Here is a 19979-nt window from a genome sequence, read left to right as displayed (position 1 = left end):
TCACGAAGACGTGCCAGGACCTGAACGTGATACCACGCAAACATTTGACTGCACATAACCCCCTGTAAAGGTGGTTTCACTGCAGTGTCTCGTTGCTGTGCCGTGAAACAACCCATCCAGAGAAAATCTGCACTGCTGCGAAGCCACACTTCAAGGTCAAATGTACATATATTTTTTTTTAGTTTAAAAGCGTGTTATACGGGCTTACATGCGCTAAGTATAGTAATTTTTAAATTGTAACGTATTGCACCACTTATAACTTGCACCCCACTGCAATCTTGATACTGTTCAAGGCTGCTTCATTTCAAACCAAAAAAGGTAACACTCACTCATACCTAGTTCCAATCCTTAAAAATGCTGTGCAAGGGTCATGACAAAAATGCTCATTTTTTAAAATAATATGCGGTAAATACTATTAGAACTATTCGATTCGAAATTACTCGACCAAGTCACTATTCACTTCAGATTCGCTTTGAACCTCAAATTCACTATTCGCCCATCCCTAATCTTCTGTCTTTTCAGGAAGTACAGAGACTGGTTGATCAATGATTCTGACTTCAATGCAAATGTGCTGATTCCTTTGTGGATAAGCATCACAAAAGAACAAAGGGGAGATGGCGGCCACCGACAAACGCACCAGTATGACTGATCGCCAACGGCCTTATCACGATAAGCATCTACAGCTACCTGTTCAGCTATTGTAAGTGAGCATGTTTTTAATAGGTGACAACCGAAGTGTGCTGGACCACCGTTCGTTGCCGCCTCAATTTGCTGGACTGTGTTCATTATGGGAGGACGAGGGTCTTAAAATAGCAAAAAATAGTAAAAGATGTCAATTTTAGGAAATCACAATTTCAAAGTATTTAGAGTCCAAACTATGCTCTGGAAAAATATGTTACGGCAAGGTAGCCTTTCTTTTTCTTACAGACTCAATAGATTAAATTACAAATGCTTTTAAAACTTCAAACACAATTTTCTTAGCTTTGTTATTTTTGTGAAGAGAATCTGCCGTACGGAAGTTTTGAGGAAGTTTCCATTAACATATTTAAACAAACTTGGTATCATTCTTTTCAGCAGCACCAGAACTACAGGCTAAAATTTTTCTTTTTTGCTCAACCTCGATGCAATTGCAATTATTTGATAAGTACCGGCTAATTACTGGAAGCTAACTTTTACCTTCCAAGTTTGAAAATTATTCATGGTCAAAGAAACAGCTGCTCTGACATATAATCTGCTTTAGCCTGTGGGGTGGACCTTTTAGAAGAACCATGTAGTTCTGAAAAGTAACTTTTTGTACTGTAAGTTACCATAATGACCCGTAAAAAATTACGTAATTAAAATGTGGAAATTTGTCACTACTTCATTTCTAAATGATATATTTGAAATCTGTTTGCAGATTTGAAATTTCCATTCAATGATGCACATGCATGCTAATTTTCATTAAGATAGGATAATAAATAAACTTTTTTTTTTTTTCAAGACCCCCATCTCCCCGTGCACGTCGCCTTACAGAAACGAAAGCAGCTCACTGTTGCCAAATTGAGTGTCACGGGCACCGAGAAACCTCAATCCACTGACATTATCATTCCAAACGTTCATGTACGATACAGCAAACCTAGTGCTGTTGTAAGCGTACCACACACTTTTATTAGGCGACAACTCAACCGCGCTTCCGCCTGCTGCCACCTCATCGTGCAGGACTGCTAGAGCATCGCGGAGACAAGGAGTGTGTGTCACTTGCAGGAAGTTTATTGTTTCTGCGTTAACCCAACAAGTTACTCACTGTGTCTGAGCGTGGTGTTGAGCGAAACGGGTACAAAGAACACTCCCACGACAAATGCATGCGTACGGTACAGTAAGCAGTCAGGCAGTGATGGCGTGAGCTGAGAAGGTGACATGCAGCACCCAACTAGCCAGGGACAATCGGCTCCATGCGGCAATAGCGTGTTTCAATGAAACGGTGTCACTTTTCACTCAGTAGCAGATCATGGTACAGCCGCACACACATGTAAAGCCGATTCATATGTCCATCCATTCTGTCACTATGGCAGTCGCTGTTTGTTCCGGACCCAGTAACAGTCTCAAAATGCTCCTTGGTGCCACCACCACGCACTATTGAACGGTTGTGTGAGAGAGCTGGAATCTTTTCTGTGCTTTGGCAAGAAAGAAAAAGACTTCAAAGTGGGTACCTTAGACAATATTTGCTGTGGAATTTTATATATCTCTTTGTTGGTAGCAGCGGCGCACATCAGAATATGCAAATTTGTACCTGGTGGTTAATGCGTGTTAATGTTTAGTGCGAGCTTATGCCACATTTCTGGCAGGTGCGTACAGTAGACTCCTGTTAAACGAAAGCTGAAGGGACCAGGAAAATATGTTTCATTTAACAGGAGTTTCGTTTACTGAGAGATGAAAAGGGGTGCAGAATTCAAGCACAAAACCAATCATGTTAGAGGCAGTTGTTCCATTTAAGCAGCAATTTCATTTAAGAGATTTTCGTTTATTGAGAGTCTACTGTATTAATAATTTTTCACTGTATTCGTATGGTGGCTAGAAGGGGAAGTGTGACGGGCGCTGCGTCCCCGCCGTGGGAGAGGGATGCGTGGAACGCAATGAAAGTTCTGGCCGCCACAAGGGGCGCTGGTGTAGTAGTAGGTGCTCGCCGCATTTGCTTTGGCTCGTTCGTTCTCTCTGTGCTGTGCCGTCACCTTGTTCGGGTGCCTCGCCTTCGCTGTCGTCGTTTGTTTACCCGCCACTGTACCCACGTGTTCTGTGAACCATGCCGCCAAATCGCGCAAGTACATGCTTCGTCCCTGGCTGTAAAGGCGGGTATAGATCGTGCTCGGAGAAGCTTTCGGTCTTTAAAGCCCCGAAGGATCTCTCGAGGCGAGAGCAATGAGCTCGGAATATTAAGCGGACTGACAAAGAGCTGACGAGGGACAGCGTTGTTTGCAAGCAGCACTTCGACGTGAGTTTCATCGAAAGAACATACCAACACATTATAAACGGTGAGGGTGTTGAGATACCCCGCGTTTGTCAGAAGACGCTGTGCCTACAGTGTTCCCGGACGCACCGAAGTACTTTACCAAAAAAAATAATGCAGGCAGGGGTGTCCAAAGGGAGCGCCAAAAACACTTGAAGTTGAGAGTTGAGGATGGTCAAGTAATTTGACCTCTTAACGTGATAGGGAAGTATGTGATAACAAATGTCTGACATAAGTATGGGATGACAAATGTGTGATAAATAAACATGTTTTACCATTTCCCTTGCGTGTATTTAGTATGCATCTAAAGCCGTAAGTTAACAGAAATCATTGGTCCTTGTATAGATAGAGCTATCGCTAAAATAATAAAATAAAATGTTCAGTATCAAAGAGCCTCCAGCTGCAACATTCCGATCTCCACTTCAATTTTCTCAAGGAAAAGGAGCCGGAAAATGTAAATGCTTCGAACATTTCGCCCTCAAGAGAACCCCCTACAATGCAGAGGAAATGAATGGGAGGAGGTGGGTGCGGACTAAGAGAGAAAAAAAAATGCACTGCACTGCAGCCAATATACTCACTATGAACGATTGTAAACAGTTTACATTTTACCAAGAGGAAAAAAAACACTTTAAAGTCAGCTGAGCTACACAGCCGAGCAAGTGGTTTAGTTCAACTGAAGCAGCCTATAAATATGGTAAAAGCAGCGCAAAAGGAACACGATAATAAGAACGACACAGGACCAGCGCTGAACAGTTCAGCGCCTATCCTGTGCCGTTCTTCTTCTCGTGTTGCCGTCTTTTTGCGCTACTTTTACCATGAAAATCAACCAACTAGCCCAGTTTTTGCACACTGTTGCAGATTAAACATGTCAAATCAAACCGATATTAAGAAATATTTAAATATGAAAACCTGGAGGCACGCCAGTTCCGTCTGATTTAAAAGAGTTCTTGGTTTTCTTTTTTTTCTCTTGCTTAACACCGCTATGATTTTGAACACATGCTTCTTAGCGAAACAAACACGTAGCGCCTTTAAGCACGGGCGCGGGGTATAAGCAATTATGAGAAACAAGTGAAAGCAACATTTAGCGGTCGTACGCAAAGCAGGCAAATGCCGCCACAAGCACCTACGGCACAGGTAGCGCCACCTGGTGTGACCGCCATCTTTCATTGGGAATTCGTACAGCCCTCCGCTCTCGCCCGTCACACTTCCCCCTCTAGCCACCATAGTATTCGCCTCATGTGCCACTGATGGCGGCGCTGTGAACGGTGCTCCGGTAACGCAAAAGCAGGGATTCGGCTTTTGTCGTCTGCTAGGCTCTGGCTATAACAGCAGCATTTTCGTTATCGTTCGCTCGTGTCGCACAGCGTTCCTCGACTACTAGCTGTATTTTCTTGTAATGATAGTTCTTTAGATGGCTGCTAGCACTACAGGAGGTTAAGAAACGTTAACATTTAACGTATCTTCTATATACACAGAACCATCGCGGTCAGGATCATGCCACCGAGTTCGTAGCGTCACTGGGCTGGATGACGATGAAATAGCTTACATGAAAGCGCGAACGTCCCGCAAGCGAGTTAAAAAGAGTGTACGCTGCTTTGGAAGCGAAGCGCGATCAATTTTACGGCTTATTCGCAGAAGTTAGTGTTATGTAAACAGACTTGAATGAAAGTTCACACTGCACTCCCAATTGTCGTCACGTACACAAAACGTTTGCCGACAAAATAAAATTGATAACTTCATCGACCAGCGTGTTATTGCAGATAACTAGCGTAGACTGGGCGAGTTGGATGCATATTAAAACTTGTTACACGTACTATCGGCTCCAATGAAATGCCAGCAGTGGTGCACGTGGTACAGTTCGTACCCTTATGATTAGAGATAGATACACTCTTGCGACTGCCGCTCGTGAGCCAGATTCATGCTTTCGATTACGTAGTGCTGCCTAATCGGGTGTGCGTGCCTGTCAATGGTGATGACAGGACGACACGCATTATACAGTTCCTAATGCTTGAGGAATGCGCTACGCTGTTCGTGTTTCATTTGTCACCGATAATACAGCTTGGTAAACAGTAGGAAAAATCGGCGGATATGTCTAGGAAGAGGAGAAAGAGAGCACTTTCCCACCATTCTTTTGGCCCCTTTGGCTGGTTGTTGCTATTCTTTACTGCGCTGTAACAAGATTGAATATTTTACGGTGAAAGCTTTGCATTCCTGATCAAATGCAAAAATTCACCGTCGGCATCCCTAGTCGGCAGCGTCAACACGAGTGATGCACAAAATCATCACACGATGACGTCACCTTATGACGTCCTCATGACATCACAGACCATCAAAATTTGTGATGTCATAATGTCACGTCACATGATGACGTCATCACATGACATCTTTGGTTTGCATTGCCTCCGTGATCGGTGGGTCGATCACGGCACGGAGGCAATGCAAAACCAGGCGATGTGTAGAAAGCTTGCAACACCTCCGGCCCTGGAGGCAGTGCAAAACCACGTTACGTCCAAAAAGCATTCTGAAGGGGACGGGGAAGGAACAATACATCGACTGAACAAGAAGGAGATGGATTTCACCTTCGAGTCATCTTAGGCAAATGCATAAGGGACCCTGCGAGTCTTTTTAGTACAGTGACCGCATCACGCCTTATCAGAAGTCGACCGTTGAGAGTGATTTACACTATTTTATTGCAAATACATCTTACGACGACTTCTGATGCGAAAACTTTGTATTTATCTACGTTAGTATGATTACACTAATTCTCTTCAGCACACTTTCAAACGACTGGGAACGAGTCAGCGAACGTTGATTTATTAACGTAGGAATTAAAATATGCTGAAAAAAAGAAAAAACTCCGCACAACCTACGAAATATTTATTATCACCGTCATGCATCCCCTTTTGCACGTGCTCTCAACCTTTTTATTTCTTGTTTCAACTTCAAGTACTTATGACGCGCTTAAACGGCTGCTGCTGAAAACTTGGATTTAATCAAAGGTTGTTGCCTGTAACGACCATTTAATTTATTTGATTAACGTCACACGTGGCTTGTCATGCGCTTAAAACTCCAAACAAAGGAACTGAATCAAAGGAGCAGGCTTGGCAACCGAACACGCGCAGCAGGCGGTATACGTATATTGCGCTTTAACGCAAACACAGTAGCCGAAGCCCGAACGCTGAAATCAGTGATCAAAAATGGGCCAGAAAGTAATTTTGAGTGCACCACAGCCATAGAACACTCGCGAAAAGAAATCATCACCATACATGCAGATGTACACATTGATGGCTAGCAGACGACACCAAGAGCAATATCGACACTGAACGTGCTCCTGACGGCAACTCTGCTCGATTTTGCTAGGCATTTTGCTTGAACATTCAGTACAACATGTTTTATGAACTTGCCCACTAATGTTTCAGTAAGTCGAGCAGGAGAGACTGGCCGGTAGTGCCGAGCAGCCTTCACTTAGCGAGCGCGCGCGCGCGCGAAGAGCGGCACCCGAATCCCCTCTCTGACGTTACATGTGAGAGGGCGCCACTCAAAGATCTCGAGGCCAACAGTAATGAGCTATCAGCTTGCACAATACACCAGAGCATCATTGCTGCTAACATAAGAACACAGTGAAATGGATAGTATAAAATTGTGCCCAGTGCATGAAGTACCAGAAAAACAAGCAAAAGGGACAAATTCTGTAGTGGCTGTACCTGTGCCCTTGAGATGTCAGAACAGCCACCGCACACAAGTTCAGCCGGGTTGTACTCGTCCACAGGGCCTGCCTCGATGTCACACCGCACTTCACCACCGTAATAAGCCTGAAAGAAGCCACATCCCATAAAATTTTTAGAATTTCATCAGTATGCTCACTGACATGTACCTGTTCGTGAAAGTGCAATAATACATGCAAGCATTCAAGAAAACAGAAATGCCTGAAACACTGTCTGTGTGTAAGAATCCAGTAAAGGCACTTTCATTTTACAAGGAAGGCAGGGAACTCTGAGAGCTCATTCCTTTGTTTGAAACAACTTTAATAAAAAGTAATTTTACAAGTACTAATTTTTGTGTTGTGATGAGAGAACACACACACATACATGCATGCAAGCACGCCAGTAACTTGTGTTCTGTGTGTACATAAATTCCATCCTATTAATGCTTTGAAAGATAGTCGATACCAATATAAACACGAGTATGGTATCATGCATTTCTTCACTGAAACCTGTGCAACGCTACATCGTGCACTCATATTCACCTGTTGTACTTGAGATAATAACAAAATACCGTAAAAGCATGCTCTTTGCATTTGCAAACTTAAAGAATAGGACATAATGAACTTGTATAGCGCATTTATATACTATTGTCCTTTCTTCTGCAATACACTTGAGATCGTCCTTTAGGATGGATGTGCTGGTGATGTGGCATTAATGTTAAATCTGACGCTTTGAAATGTCCCTAAATGACAGCAGCACACTTGCCTTCTTGCACTTGAAGCAAACATAGTAGGCGTAGCGTTCCATAGCAAAACCAGCGGGGTTGTCGTAAAAGCGAGCACCAGGTGTGGTGATGGCCTCAGCTCTGTGCAGCCCCTCGTACTCCAGCCTCATAAGGGCTTTGCGCTTGACATCCTCAAAGAGCGCACGAATAGGCTCCAAAAGATCCTTCAGCACTGCATGCTCCATGGGTGCCTGAAAAATGGAAGACAAGAAATTTAGAAGCAGGGATTTTTCTCACCTTTGAAGTCTTTGGCAGATCAGAGTCACTTTATGTCACATCAGATGCGTAGTCATTGATGCCAAGGAAACGCTACTGCTTTTTTAATTGTAATGAGGCATTAAATGAAGTGTCATACTTTGGGTAACTGCGTAACTTCACGACATGGACAAAAGGAAAAAAGAAAAAACCCGACACGGCAATGGCATCCTCATTCTCTTCCTTCCTTTTTTTCGTGTCGTAAAGTTGCGCTGTTACCCAAAGTACAATGAATCAAAACCAACTTGCCCAGCTTATGTATTAAATGAAATATGTTGAAAAGATTGGATATGAAGTAAAATAGTGCTAAATGAATTAAAAGCTCCTTTTACTACTACGAATACACCAAGTCTGTAGCACAGTTAGATACTCATAATACTAAAGAAAGTAGAGGTCAATGGTTCCCTGAAGCTAAATCAGAGCAGCACAACATGTACAGGTTGTGTGTCTTCCACAACGTGTACGTGTGGTTGCACACTTTCCTGTTTATTAGGCATGTGCGAATATTCGAGCACTTCGAATATTCAAACGAATTTCAATTATTCGAAATTTCGAGGTATTCGAAATGAACGAATAGACATATATAAACCGCATGTAAACCCCTGTAAAGGTGGTTTCACGGCAGTAGAGTGGTGCTATACCATGAATACACCCATCCAGGAGAAATTCGTACTGCCGCGAGCCCCAGTTCAAGCTTAAAAACACCTATAGCGTGCCCAAGCTCACGTTCTTTCAAGGAACATATTACCCTCACATCGATTGATCGTTTTTAAAGTTTAATAGCTTTTTATACTGGCTTATGTACTCTCAGTATAGTAAATTTTAAAATGTAACATATTTTACAGGCTATCACTTGCATTCTACCAAAAGTCGAATCCTGCTAGTACTATTAAAAGTTGCTTCCACTTTCCTTTGAACCAAGAAGAATGAGATCTGCACATGCCTTGTTTCAATCTTAAAAAAAATATTGTGCAGGTTAGTTGGGTCATGACAAATACGCTCATTTTCCTTTATGATATGTGACATGTACTGTTCGAATTCTATTCGAAATTATTCGAGCAAATCACTATTTGCTTTGAATTCACTTCGAACCTAAAATTTACTATTCACACGTTCCTACTGTTTATTATTATCCACTGACTAATATGATAATTCTTTGTGTTTTATTGGGGATCACACAAGTGCTAGCCTCTTGGGTGCAGAATTCATGACAAACTTCCCATTTTCCTAGCATCGTCTAGTGATAAATCCTAATGCTACCATAGTTCCTCGTGAAAGGGCAATGCCATCACATTCGAGCATAAAAATATGGGAAATGAAAGGTTTTGTGAAGCACTGCAAGCATAACTGCATGCGTGGCCTCCGAAATATCACTAATGCACTGTTGAAATCCCTACCACATCACGGTGTCAATGTTATGCCGTCTCGAAGCATTCCAACAAGAAAAAGTGAGGTTCACCTTGCAGATGGGACAGAGGGAGAAGCCAAAGGTGATTCTTGGTCCTGACCAACCTCGTGAAAGCACAGTCTTGCAGCAGTGATAGTGAAAAACGTGGCCACAGGAGAGCTGCAAAAGGCATACCAACCACAGAATGGAAGCTTGAAGGGCACATGTAAGAAAAGCCAACAAATACAAGCACCAGCTGCCCATTATTGGTTACAGGGATACCAAGGCTACAGGACAGGCATGACACACAATGATGAATGCAGAGTTACAGGGACAGATTTCAATCATACACACCATGTGCACTTAAGGTCATCACATACGCTTAAGGACACTTAGTGGATCTCACTGTACACCTCCACCCACGCAGAGGCACCACTTCCTGCTCTTGTTACCACACGGAATCCTAAAGCCTCATACAAAAATCAGATGGACTACAATACTACTAAGTGGCAGCCCAAATGCTTGGCATCGTGCAAATGATGACCGGCACTGGCATTACCTAGCCAAAAGCGTAATGTAGAGAAGTCATATTTTTAGAAGACTACCATATCTATTTTGTGTTACGGCACTTTGGACACACCGTGCAGCCACAGTGCTAGACAAACTGACGCACCTGAACTGCTGGAGCACAGGAGAGGGCCTCAGAGAAGCAGATCATGCACATGTCATCGGCATCTTGGCGCAGCCCTTTGGCAGCACCACAGCCATGGAGGCATGGCAGGCAGGTGGTCTCATTTCTAATACCATTGCATAGGTGACCACAGGGATGCGTCTTGGAACAGGCGTTAGCTGCGTGCTCCTGTAGGGAAAAATCACATTCTTCCTGTTAGTTCAGAGGTTTCAGTTTATTAAAAGCAGGAACTGTTTGTTCACACTGCAACTCAAACTTGGATTACTTGCAATTCAAGTTCTTGAGTTCAATTCAAGCTGGAGTTCGAAAAATAAGTATGGCTAGGATGGCCTCACCCGACAGTCAGCACAAGTGACTGCTGCTGAGAGGAGTCCAGTTGCCCCAGGGGCCCCACAAAAGCGACAAATTCCAGCTGTGGGCACTGATGCTGACTTTCCTACAGAAAAAAAGAAAAACAAGTACAAGATATAGCTCCCCCTCTCCATGCCCATCAGGTGCCACTTCACACATCTACACATTAGTATTTCATATATTGTGGTTCACAGACTCCTCAAGGAAACCACAGGAGGGAGTTTAAGGGGAGATACGGCTCGAAGACACTTCTTTTTTAATATTCATCCTAGAGCAATGAAACTTGGGGTATTTGTAGCGATTTTTATGCTGATTTCAAAACTATAATTAGTTTTCTTGTAAGTTGCATACTTTTTGTTCTGCACCATGACAAATGTGTAAAACATAGGCCTTGTAGCCCCCCTATTTCGATCCTTAAACTTCCATATATTTTGACAATTGATGGCTCATATTGCTCCAACTGAACTGTAGAGTGCCGAAAACTATCCAGAAAGTGCATATAAAATATTTACTAGACGTGAAAAATTGAAGCATGGGAAGTCTGTATTACCCAGACCCCAGTAAATGTTTACTTGCAAATTTTCTAATATGCATAACACAATATTGAGATTTCGAAGAGATAACTGCACTCCTCAAACATTAGAGAAAATTTGGGCGAAATTTCATGCAGATCTGAGTATTAGAAGTACCAAAAACAAGAGGGGCACGTAGAAAAAGTTGCCGAAAAGTGTGTTTTGAGAAAAACAAAGTTTGAAGTTAAAATTGGATGTTTATGAAAGAGGTAACGAAATCCGATCAAAATTCCACACAAAAGAGGTAAATTGTTCTTCTAGTAGCTACTGCCCTAAAATGAGCCAGCACCATAAGTTTCTCCTTCACAGCTCTTTCGAGCAGAGTAGCTATGGCGCGAGCTCCCACTGCCGTAGGTTCTGCTTGCGATCAGTCCGTCACTCGCCGCCCCTACGCTGGCCTCCTCGCTCGAAGCAATTCGCCGCAACGTATACGTCATCGAAAGAATACTTTCGGGGCACTCGCTGTTCTCGCATTGCAATTCCAGAAATGATGCCTTTGCGTTTGTAAGCTGGTTCCTGGACGCGTATCCCAGAATGGTGACAAGTTGGACACACTGCACCGATCACGAGGATGTTCAATGCTGTTATGTCAGCGATCAAGGATGACTCTTTCTACTGTGATCTTTCTTTGTCGTCGAAGAGTCCGATCTTATCTTTGAGAGGCACTGACATACTCGAACGCCGCGGCAAACTCGTGGGAAGCATCGTAGACGCCGTCGCTAGGCCTCGCGGCAGCAGACGCACTTGCCGTTCGGCGAGTGTTTGACTTCGATTTACGCCGGCGTCCTCGAAATTTGTTCACCGAGCGATACTTCAATGGCCGGTGACTGCGCTTGCTACGGTTCTCTTCGTCCACGATGAAAATAAATACGCGGGAGAAAGGTTCAGCTGTGCAGCTCGATGAAACACGGACCCTGCAAGCAGGCTTCACAACACACAAGGCGTGCAGCGGCCAATGGCGGTCCCCGATCCGTATCACGTGATTTAAAAGCCAGTCGCAGCGCTCGAAAAGTGTGGCAAAAGCATGCTTTCTTTATTATTTCTTGCGCTTCTGCAGCGCGGGAAACTGTGGTTATTTGAAGATCTCCTCATGCGATCCCAAATGGCGAGTGGCCGCGAGTTATCGGCCGCAAGGCGCTAGAAGACATCACACTTTCGGTCAAGATTAACAGCCACCTTGTGCTCTTTAGATGCAATTTTAACGCATTTCCAGTTGAGTCCCGACTTTGATTTTTATTTTCGGAACAGTAGAGATACTACTAATCTTAATGAAACAGGTGAAAACAAAAAATCGATAATTTCAGAAAAAAAGTCGTGTTTTTCGACCCGCATCTCCCCTTAAGAAGATCCACGAGGACCAGTCTGGAGGCATAATGTTCTTTAGGGAGAGACAGAGAAAAAGAAATTAAGGCAGCTTCTCACACTGCCCGGTTCACTAGTGGTGCAAAGCCTGAAGGAAGTGTGAGCTGGGCAGCCTTCTCTGTTTCTCCGCCTTTCTTTCTATGCTATGCTTTACTCTCCCCTGCTCCTCACCCTCACTTCCTTTCCCACCCACTTGCTATACTATACAAGGCTATGCTATGCTCTGCTAGCGTGCCTGGATAGCCAAGTGGTTAAGACGCTTGCCTTCGGGTCGTGGGTACGCGGGTTCGAATTTCGCCTTGCCAAGAAATTTTTTTCGCCAAGAATTTCTCTCTTTCTTCTTTCTCTCTTCCTCTTTCTATCGCTGTCTTTCTCTCTCTCTCTCTCTCTGTACTTATTCTCTCGCCCATCAGTTATTGCATCCCATGCTGGACAAGTCTGCACACATGTTCTAGGAGCGAATCAGAAGATGAAGAAGAGGTTAGAGAGAGTGTGTGCCAGTTCATGATGATGATCATTTCTGTTCGCACTACCCGGCCCAACAAAAAGCTTAAACAGCTCCCAGCTTCGCTGTTAATACTGCCTTTCACCATACCTCGTGAATTTTCCCGGAACTCCACCATGGCCTTGAGTGTTTTGGAGTCGGCCAATGCCATCACCCAGAAGAGCTTGGTGCGACCACACCCTTCATGCAGGTCCACTTTGATGGCTTCCTCCTCCTCTTTGAACACCTGAACATTAACAATGACAGAAGAATGTAGCTGTAGCCTCCAGATGGTGTGACATGCTACACAAGCTACACCACATGCTGTAGCGCAGGAAAATAGATGCAAGAGCTGAAAGAGCTTCCTTAATTTCCAATAAAAACATTCACAACACAGACTCATAAGAGCTATTTTTTTTTAAATTGCTATTCTGCAGACTATAGTTCAACGATTATACTGCCCGACACTGCCCACGACTTACATTCGCGAACTGCTCTGCTTCACGACAATGCATTCAGCATGAATAACCATGCTGCCAATATGAAAAGCCAAACATGTAAAGCCTTATTATTGCATCTGCATGCATTACACACATTAAAACACTGAAGCGACTAGAGAGAACGAATGGCGCTGGGGGACTACAGGCGCAGTCACAGAATTGCATTTAAACACGAAGCACAAGCTAACAACCACAAGGTAAACCCGTGCTCCTGCGCAAGACTGACCTGGCGTTGGTGTGTTTTTGTCCTGCGATGGAGGTGCAAGAAGCGGTCGCAGTCTGCACAAACATTTCCGCACACATTGCACAAGATGATAGCTGGGGTTTCTCCATCGTCATGGTTGTCACATGTCGGCTAAAGAAAAGATACAAGGGCAAGAAGAGTCAGAATGCCTGCAACGTACAGTCATACAATGAACAAATGTGAGCACACACATTAGAAATCTTGCCTTAAAAAAAATAATGCTGATGAAAGACACCCATATCTGTTCCACAATGCACACACAGTACTTGAGAGTGCTGTTGCAATGAGTGTTGATGGCCCTTGTACACACAAAGTGTTCTGCATAGTCTATCTGTGATCACCAAGACAGGTGTTAGCACATGAAGTCAAGCCCCATCATAACAAAGTTCAACATATTAACATATTAGAGTCAACTTATATATATATATATATATATATATATATATATATATATATATATATATATATATATATATATATATATATATATATATATATATACCGTACTTACTCGAATCTAACGCGCACCTTTTTTCCGGGAAAACGAGTCCAAAAATCGCATGAGCGTTAGAATCGAGTACCGAAAAAAAAAAAAAAGAAACTCGGTTATCCTATTGCCATCGATATTTCAAAATGGCCGCCTCCTACGCGTCTTGGCCATTTCTGCCATTTTTTCATTTCGTACGTGTGCTGAGGAGATTGTCATCCCGTTCTGCGTTCGCATCGACGGCATGGAAGTGTCGACTCCAAATACTCGACTAGTGTACCACGTTGCCGCATTTAAAAGAATAGTTATTACATGTGCAGAGAGACGGACGGAAATCGGGCCACATCGCGGTCGTTCGGAGTTCCCGAAACGTGCATGCGAGACTGGCGCAAACAGAAGCAGAAGTTTTTTACAGCAAACCTTCGCGAAAAAGTTTCTGTGGACAAAAGCAGGGCCGGTTTCCCGAAATCGAAGAGTGTTGACAGCGACAAGGAGTTGTCCGACAGCGACGAGGACTGATCCATTACGTGACTCGTATCGCCGCCGTAGTGGTGACAGTTTTAGCGGCAAGGCCCGCTTTTTGACTTTGTGTTTTACTCTTTTGAAACTTTAGTTCTTTAAAACCCAAATACTTGTTCTTCTGAATGCACGAAGTTTGACTCCTACGGACTTTTTTTGTTCTTTTCTCTCACGAAAAATGGGTGCGCGTTACAATCGATGTATTACTTTTTTTTTTTTTGGCCGCAGAAAACGGGTGCGCGTTACAATCGAGGGCGCGGTAGAATCGAGTAAATACGGTGTGTGTATATATATATATATATATATATATATATATATATATATATATATATATATATATATATATATAAAATACGCCTTTTAGGAGCTAGTCTGGAAACTGTGCCACTGTAGGACAGTCCCTCAATATTGTGAAAAGCGGGAATTCACCCAATGTTTTGCCAACACTGCATTTAAATAAAAGTTTACCTAATTATTGTTAATCCACGCCATCTTAAGGAATGTGTGCATCTGACACAAAAATCCTTTTGCATTTTTGAAGTAGACCCAACGGTTCTCCTTGTAATGAATCACTGCAGGCTGTGGGCTTCACCACATTACACTACTGTATTGCTGTGAAGGTTATTAAAATATATGCGATTTTGTTAGTATGGAGCACGAATAGTAACTTCGCTGCACAATTAAGCCACCCACATTTTCAGATATGCACCTTGCTCATAGTTTCCTCAGTGTTTGCTACTATATGGAATGTGGAGGTGAATGAGAGTTCAATAGACTTGTAGTGGCGCTACACTTAGTCACGGATTTCCCAAGGAGTTGTTACAAGTGTCTTGACAGACATAGTATATCCGGGTTCGAATGTATTCCTCCATTACATCCAATACTGAAAACTCACTATTTTGACCCCAACTAGTTAGATCTTTTAGTCAATTTGATCCTGACCGAGATCCCGGCCTGCAACCGTGTTTCAATGGTTCAAAGCTTTGTCATCTTGATCCCAAAATTACACTGGATAATTTAAATGTTACTATTCGGCACTGACGTGCGTAACTTCTATGGTGGCTACAATAGGTGACTACACTGCACTCCAATGGGCGCAGCATCTGTCTCAGAAGAGCTCGGGGGCCCTGAATGTGTGCAGCCTGTTTATTTGCTTGAACCCGGAGCAGCGCTATGCAACACAGACAAAGAACAAAGACAGGGCAAAGACTGTCCTGTGGTTTTCTTTGTCTAGTGCTGCCGTCTTTTGCACTGCTCATAAGATGGACTTTAAAGATAATGGCAAGTAAAGCTACGTCAAATACAAAGCTACGTATATAGTACATGCTCAAGGAGGACTGTAGTGACCTCTACCGGACATGCAAGCACACTTCTTGTACTATGTAGTACATTGTAGCAAATGTGTACAGGTTTTCACGGCAATTATTCCTTCTGTGGCTTGCTTAAAAAACAAATTTTCATCATGCTTACTCCTGCAAGTTAAATGTTCAATGACTATTGTAACTAGTACCTATGCAACATTGTTCCATGACATAGTGAGCCACATAAAAATGCAAACACAAGTTCAAGCCTTCAATGCTGACAACGGGAAGAATAGTAAATAGCCCTCTGCATGCTTTCTACGTCCTGTTCACCAAGCATGAAAAGCCAAAGTTGTTGGCGACATCTGCCTAAAGTCTTACCCTGGGAGGAGCCTGAAGTCCATCACCACGGCTTTTGGCCCACTGGCCTGATGAAAGCTTCTCAACATGGTCTTGGTCAAGGACACAGAGAGAGGCCAATGCCAGCCACAACTGTGCAAATAAAGTGAAAAGAAAAAGAAAAATAAGAAGGGAACAGTTGAAGGAATTAGCAAAAGGTAGAGGCCAGAAAAACAAAGCACGTAAATACGGGAGCCCCAATGCACGGAAACCAAGAACAGTACCATAACAAGCAAAGGGTCATACCGTGGGTGTCTTGAGGCATTCTGCAGGTGTCCTGTACTTCTCAGCTAGTTTGGTCAAGTTGAGAATGTTTTCAGCAATGGCTCCTTTGGTCACCCTGGCCCAGGCTTCTGTAAGCTTACCCTGCGAGAGCAGCAGCGTGCTTCAAACTGAGCACGCTTCATGCTATCCACTCGTGGCAGCAGTGTTTTCTATGCTTCTAATTATGAGGAATTGAAAGCAACATTTAAATGAGTCCATAAGAGAATAATGCTGCAGCCCTGGCATAGATGTGAGTGATCCTGGCTAGCACTCACAGTACCATGCACATGCAAAGATACTCAAATACAGACCAGTTCGTGTACAAAATTACTCAAGGAAGTGTATGAGAGCATGATCACTGCAGCAGCTAAATGGCAGAGTATTGCACAATCAATGCATGAGTTGTGGATATGGCTGTCAGCTGCAAAATGTCGTCTTTTTGTCTACCCACATTACAGGAGACTCTCAGTAAACGAAAAATCTCTTAAACGGAATTGCTACTTAGATGGAACAACTGCCTCTTATAAGATTGCTTTTGTAGTAGAATTCTGCACCCCTGTTCATCCCTCAGTAAACGTTTAACGGAACACATTTTCCTGGTCCCTTCAGGTTCCGTTTACTGAGAGTCTACTGCAATTAAATTTAAGAGTTTGTTACCCATACCTTTTCTTAGCCTCCTTGTCTGTTGGCTTCATGTGATTTCAACTAAAGAAAAAATTTAGCTCCTCAGTCTCCACTACTCAAAGAAACCTCATACTCACAGCTGCCATGTCTCTTAGAAGCTGCACGATGCCTTGTGCAAGCTTTCTGGCCGTGGTACCCCGCAGCCACCACCGGGCTCCCAGGTGGTCCCTTGGGTGAATGGCTGTGGCCAGTGTGGTGGCTTGTGAGCGACCTCCCTTGGATCGTGCCTGCAGAGTCAGTGCCTTTGCCACGCACGCCAGCAGAACATCTAGTAAGCCCACTCGATGAATGTCCAAAGGAGCCGCGCCTTCGACACTGTCGGCACTAGGACTGGTGCTGCTGCTCGGAGGCAAGCCGTACTCGCTGGGTGGCAGGTTAAGCACTCCGAGTACTGCAGCAAGCGTGAGTGGAGGAACTTCAGGAAGCACCCGGCGCAGCAGGCTGGTCACCTGTGGGCACAGCATGAATCTGTAGCAGAACAGTTATCTTATCTAGGCACGATGGGCAGCATGCATCCTCGAACATAAGCAAGCACCAGTGATTAAGGTTCGATATATGCGGGTTTGACTATACTGAGTCATACAGAAATAACTGGCACATTCAACAAATTGTTCAGATTTCGATGATTCACAGACGTACTGACTACTCTCATTGTGCTTTGAGTGCTTGCTTGTTTCGGTGGGCACAGATATGCCCTATACAGAGTCCAATTTTCAACCAGTGGTTTTGGCAGTAATATTCTTCATTGTTACAATGTGACAATACTGTAGATTTTGAAAATAATATATTTTTGTGCAGACTGGCGCCACATAGTCAAGACCTTGCTTAGAAATTGTGAGCGCAGCCAGCAGTACATGTTTATGGTGTTGGCAACAGCCAACCGTCAGAGGGGCAGATGCAGTGTCGCAGCCATCACAGAATGGTGACAGAAAACATTTTTTTGCAGTTCGCAAAGGTTGATTTCATACTTGACTATGACCTGCATGCACCTGACCTGTGAGCAATTGCCAGGCCAAGATGGAAACAAGGAAACACAGCCCCCACTAAATATGCTTTAAGATCAATTCCTAACCAATATAAAGGTGCTCATTTCACGTGGCTACCAGAGTTATGAAACATTCACTCCTGAAATACTCGCATGAAATGTCGACATTATAAACACACTGCAGCTGCTAGCAACGCGTGCTTCAATTAAACTCTTTAGTAGAGCTGTGCGCATAGCAAAATTTTGGGTGCGAAGCGAATTCGAATATTGAAGCGTGAGTGCGAATCGAATCGAATATTTTTCGACTATTTCTAGAATATTTTTCGAATACTTCAGAGCGAAATTGCAGAAAAAAAAGTTAGAGAGGATTCCTAAGCATATTCTTATGAGACAGCAACATGAAAGTGCTTCTTTTTGCTAGGTTGATGAAGCACTGGCAGGGTGGTGTTTCATAGTTGTCTTATCAAGAATGAGGCAATGTAGAGGCCGGATTCTATTTATGTACTACATGATTTGGTGCAACCAAAGTGTTGCCGACAACACTTTACACGTGATAGGCAAAAATGCCATTTCCTCAGCCTCTCCTCCTCTTTCAACTTCTGTGGAAGCCCAACTGATGTGGCAGACAAGGGTGTGCTCCCTTCAAGTCCGGAGTTCCAAATCTGCTTCGTAGACGTCGATATATAAGAACATCTGAAATTTTAGATGCTAAAAAGCTTCGGCTTCCGATTTTTCTGACTTGCTGCGCGAATTTCAGGTCCAAAACAGCATAAATTGAGCCCCCACCTCTGCCACATCTTTCATCTCCATGTTGGAACCAGCGTTTTCTTGAGCTAGTACATTTGAGACCACAGCGCAGCTTGAAAGGCAGCTTTGCCGCAATACGGGGGTGTGATGAGGTGAAGCATACTGAAAAATCTAGGGACCACTTTTAAAAGTTTGCCCGTAACAGAGCTTGAAAGGCAGCTTTGGCGCAATACCGGGGTGTGATGAGGTGAAGCATATTGAAAATCTAGGGACCACTTTCAACCGGACGTTGAATGTCTCTTGGCAAAGTTCGACCGTAACGGAGCTTGAAAGGCAGCTTTGCCGCATTACCGGGGTGTGATGAGGTGAAGCATATTAAAACTATGAAGGGATCACTTTCAATCGGACATTGACTGTACTTGTTTTTGGGAAGTTCGAATAGTTAGAATAGTAAAATTTCAGTGCGAATCGAATCGAACAGCAAACACTATTCGAAAAATATTCGAAATTTCGAATATTCGCACACCCCTACTCTTTAGCAAAGGCACCTTCGGCAAGCTGCTGCCATTATCAGCTGCACGCACCTGCCGTTGGACTCGGGCTGAGCCAGTGTGAAGCAGGCTGAAGATGTCGCGCAACAGGCCAGCCTGCTGCGAGAGGTGGGCACGCCCAACAGCCGACCCACTGAGAGCAAGCACCATGGAGAGCATCTCGAAGCAGTAAGTGTCCCCGCCACTGCCACCTATGGCAGGCATGTGGCTGCTCGTTCCACTGCCACCAGCCATGGCGGCTGCGGTCCTCTGTGGAGGGCTTGGTTGCGGACTGCACAGCAGGGCCTCCCACTCCTCGCGCACACGGCGTGCCTCCTTCCGCAAGGCAGCCACAATGTGTGAGCACACCTGCGATGAGAGACATTGGTGCAACCCTGGCATCAACTGGCAATCTATATGATATCTCTTTTCGATATTTATTACGCTTTTTTTTTTCTACAAGGTGGTGCGGTCTGGTGGCTCACTGCCTCCCTTTCTGTTTAAATATCTAATGCTTTTCCATTGAACTCTCAGCTGTAGGACAGCGACGGTGTCATATGCGTTCTTCTAGTCCTGTGTCCTGTTTGCACAGGCCATCATGAGTATATTTCAACTCGCCAATTTGCTACCTTATTTCAGGTATCTTTTTATTTTTCGTAAATTTTGATGCTCTATTTTTAAAGGGGCCAGCAACACAAATTAAGCATGTCATTTTCATCGCTTCTTCTGGTACTGTGGAATGTGCT

At 43.9% G+C, this 19979-nt stretch overlaps 1 protein-coding gene across 1 annotated transcript in view; it reads right to left on the bottom strand.

Moving 5' to 3' along the window:
- LOC119382556 (E3 ubiquitin-protein ligase MYCBP2) overlaps window positions 1-19979 on the bottom strand; it is a 130594-nt gene that overhangs the window by 4520 nt on the left and 106095 nt on the right. The window contains exons 66-76 of the mRNA XM_037650305.2: window positions 19288-19602; window positions 17049-17420; window positions 16270-16389; window positions 16006-16116; window positions 13300-13428; window positions 12685-12820; window positions 10140-10240; window positions 9787-9972; window positions 9186-9293; window positions 7453-7662; window positions 6688-6795 (exon numbers count right to left, since the gene is read on the bottom strand). Coding sequence (XP_037506233.1) covers window positions 6688-6795; window positions 7453-7662; window positions 9186-9293; window positions 9787-9972; window positions 10140-10240; window positions 12685-12820; window positions 13300-13428; window positions 16006-16116; window positions 16270-16389; window positions 17049-17420; window positions 19288-19602 — 1896 coding nt within the window. The remainder of the gene's footprint in view (window positions 1-6687; window positions 6796-7452; window positions 7663-9185; window positions 9294-9786; window positions 9973-10139; window positions 10241-12684; window positions 12821-13299; window positions 13429-16005; window positions 16117-16269; window positions 16390-17048; window positions 17421-19287; window positions 19603-19979) is intronic.

This window comes from Rhipicephalus sanguineus, chromosome 2 (assembly GCF_013339695.2).
Source record: "Rhipicephalus sanguineus isolate Rsan-2018 chromosome 2, BIME_Rsan_1.4, whole genome shotgun sequence".
Taxonomy (NCBI): Eukaryota; Metazoa; Arthropoda; class Arachnida; order Ixodida; family Ixodidae; genus Rhipicephalus; species Rhipicephalus sanguineus.
This window is presented reverse-complemented; position numbering and strand designations above follow the sequence as displayed.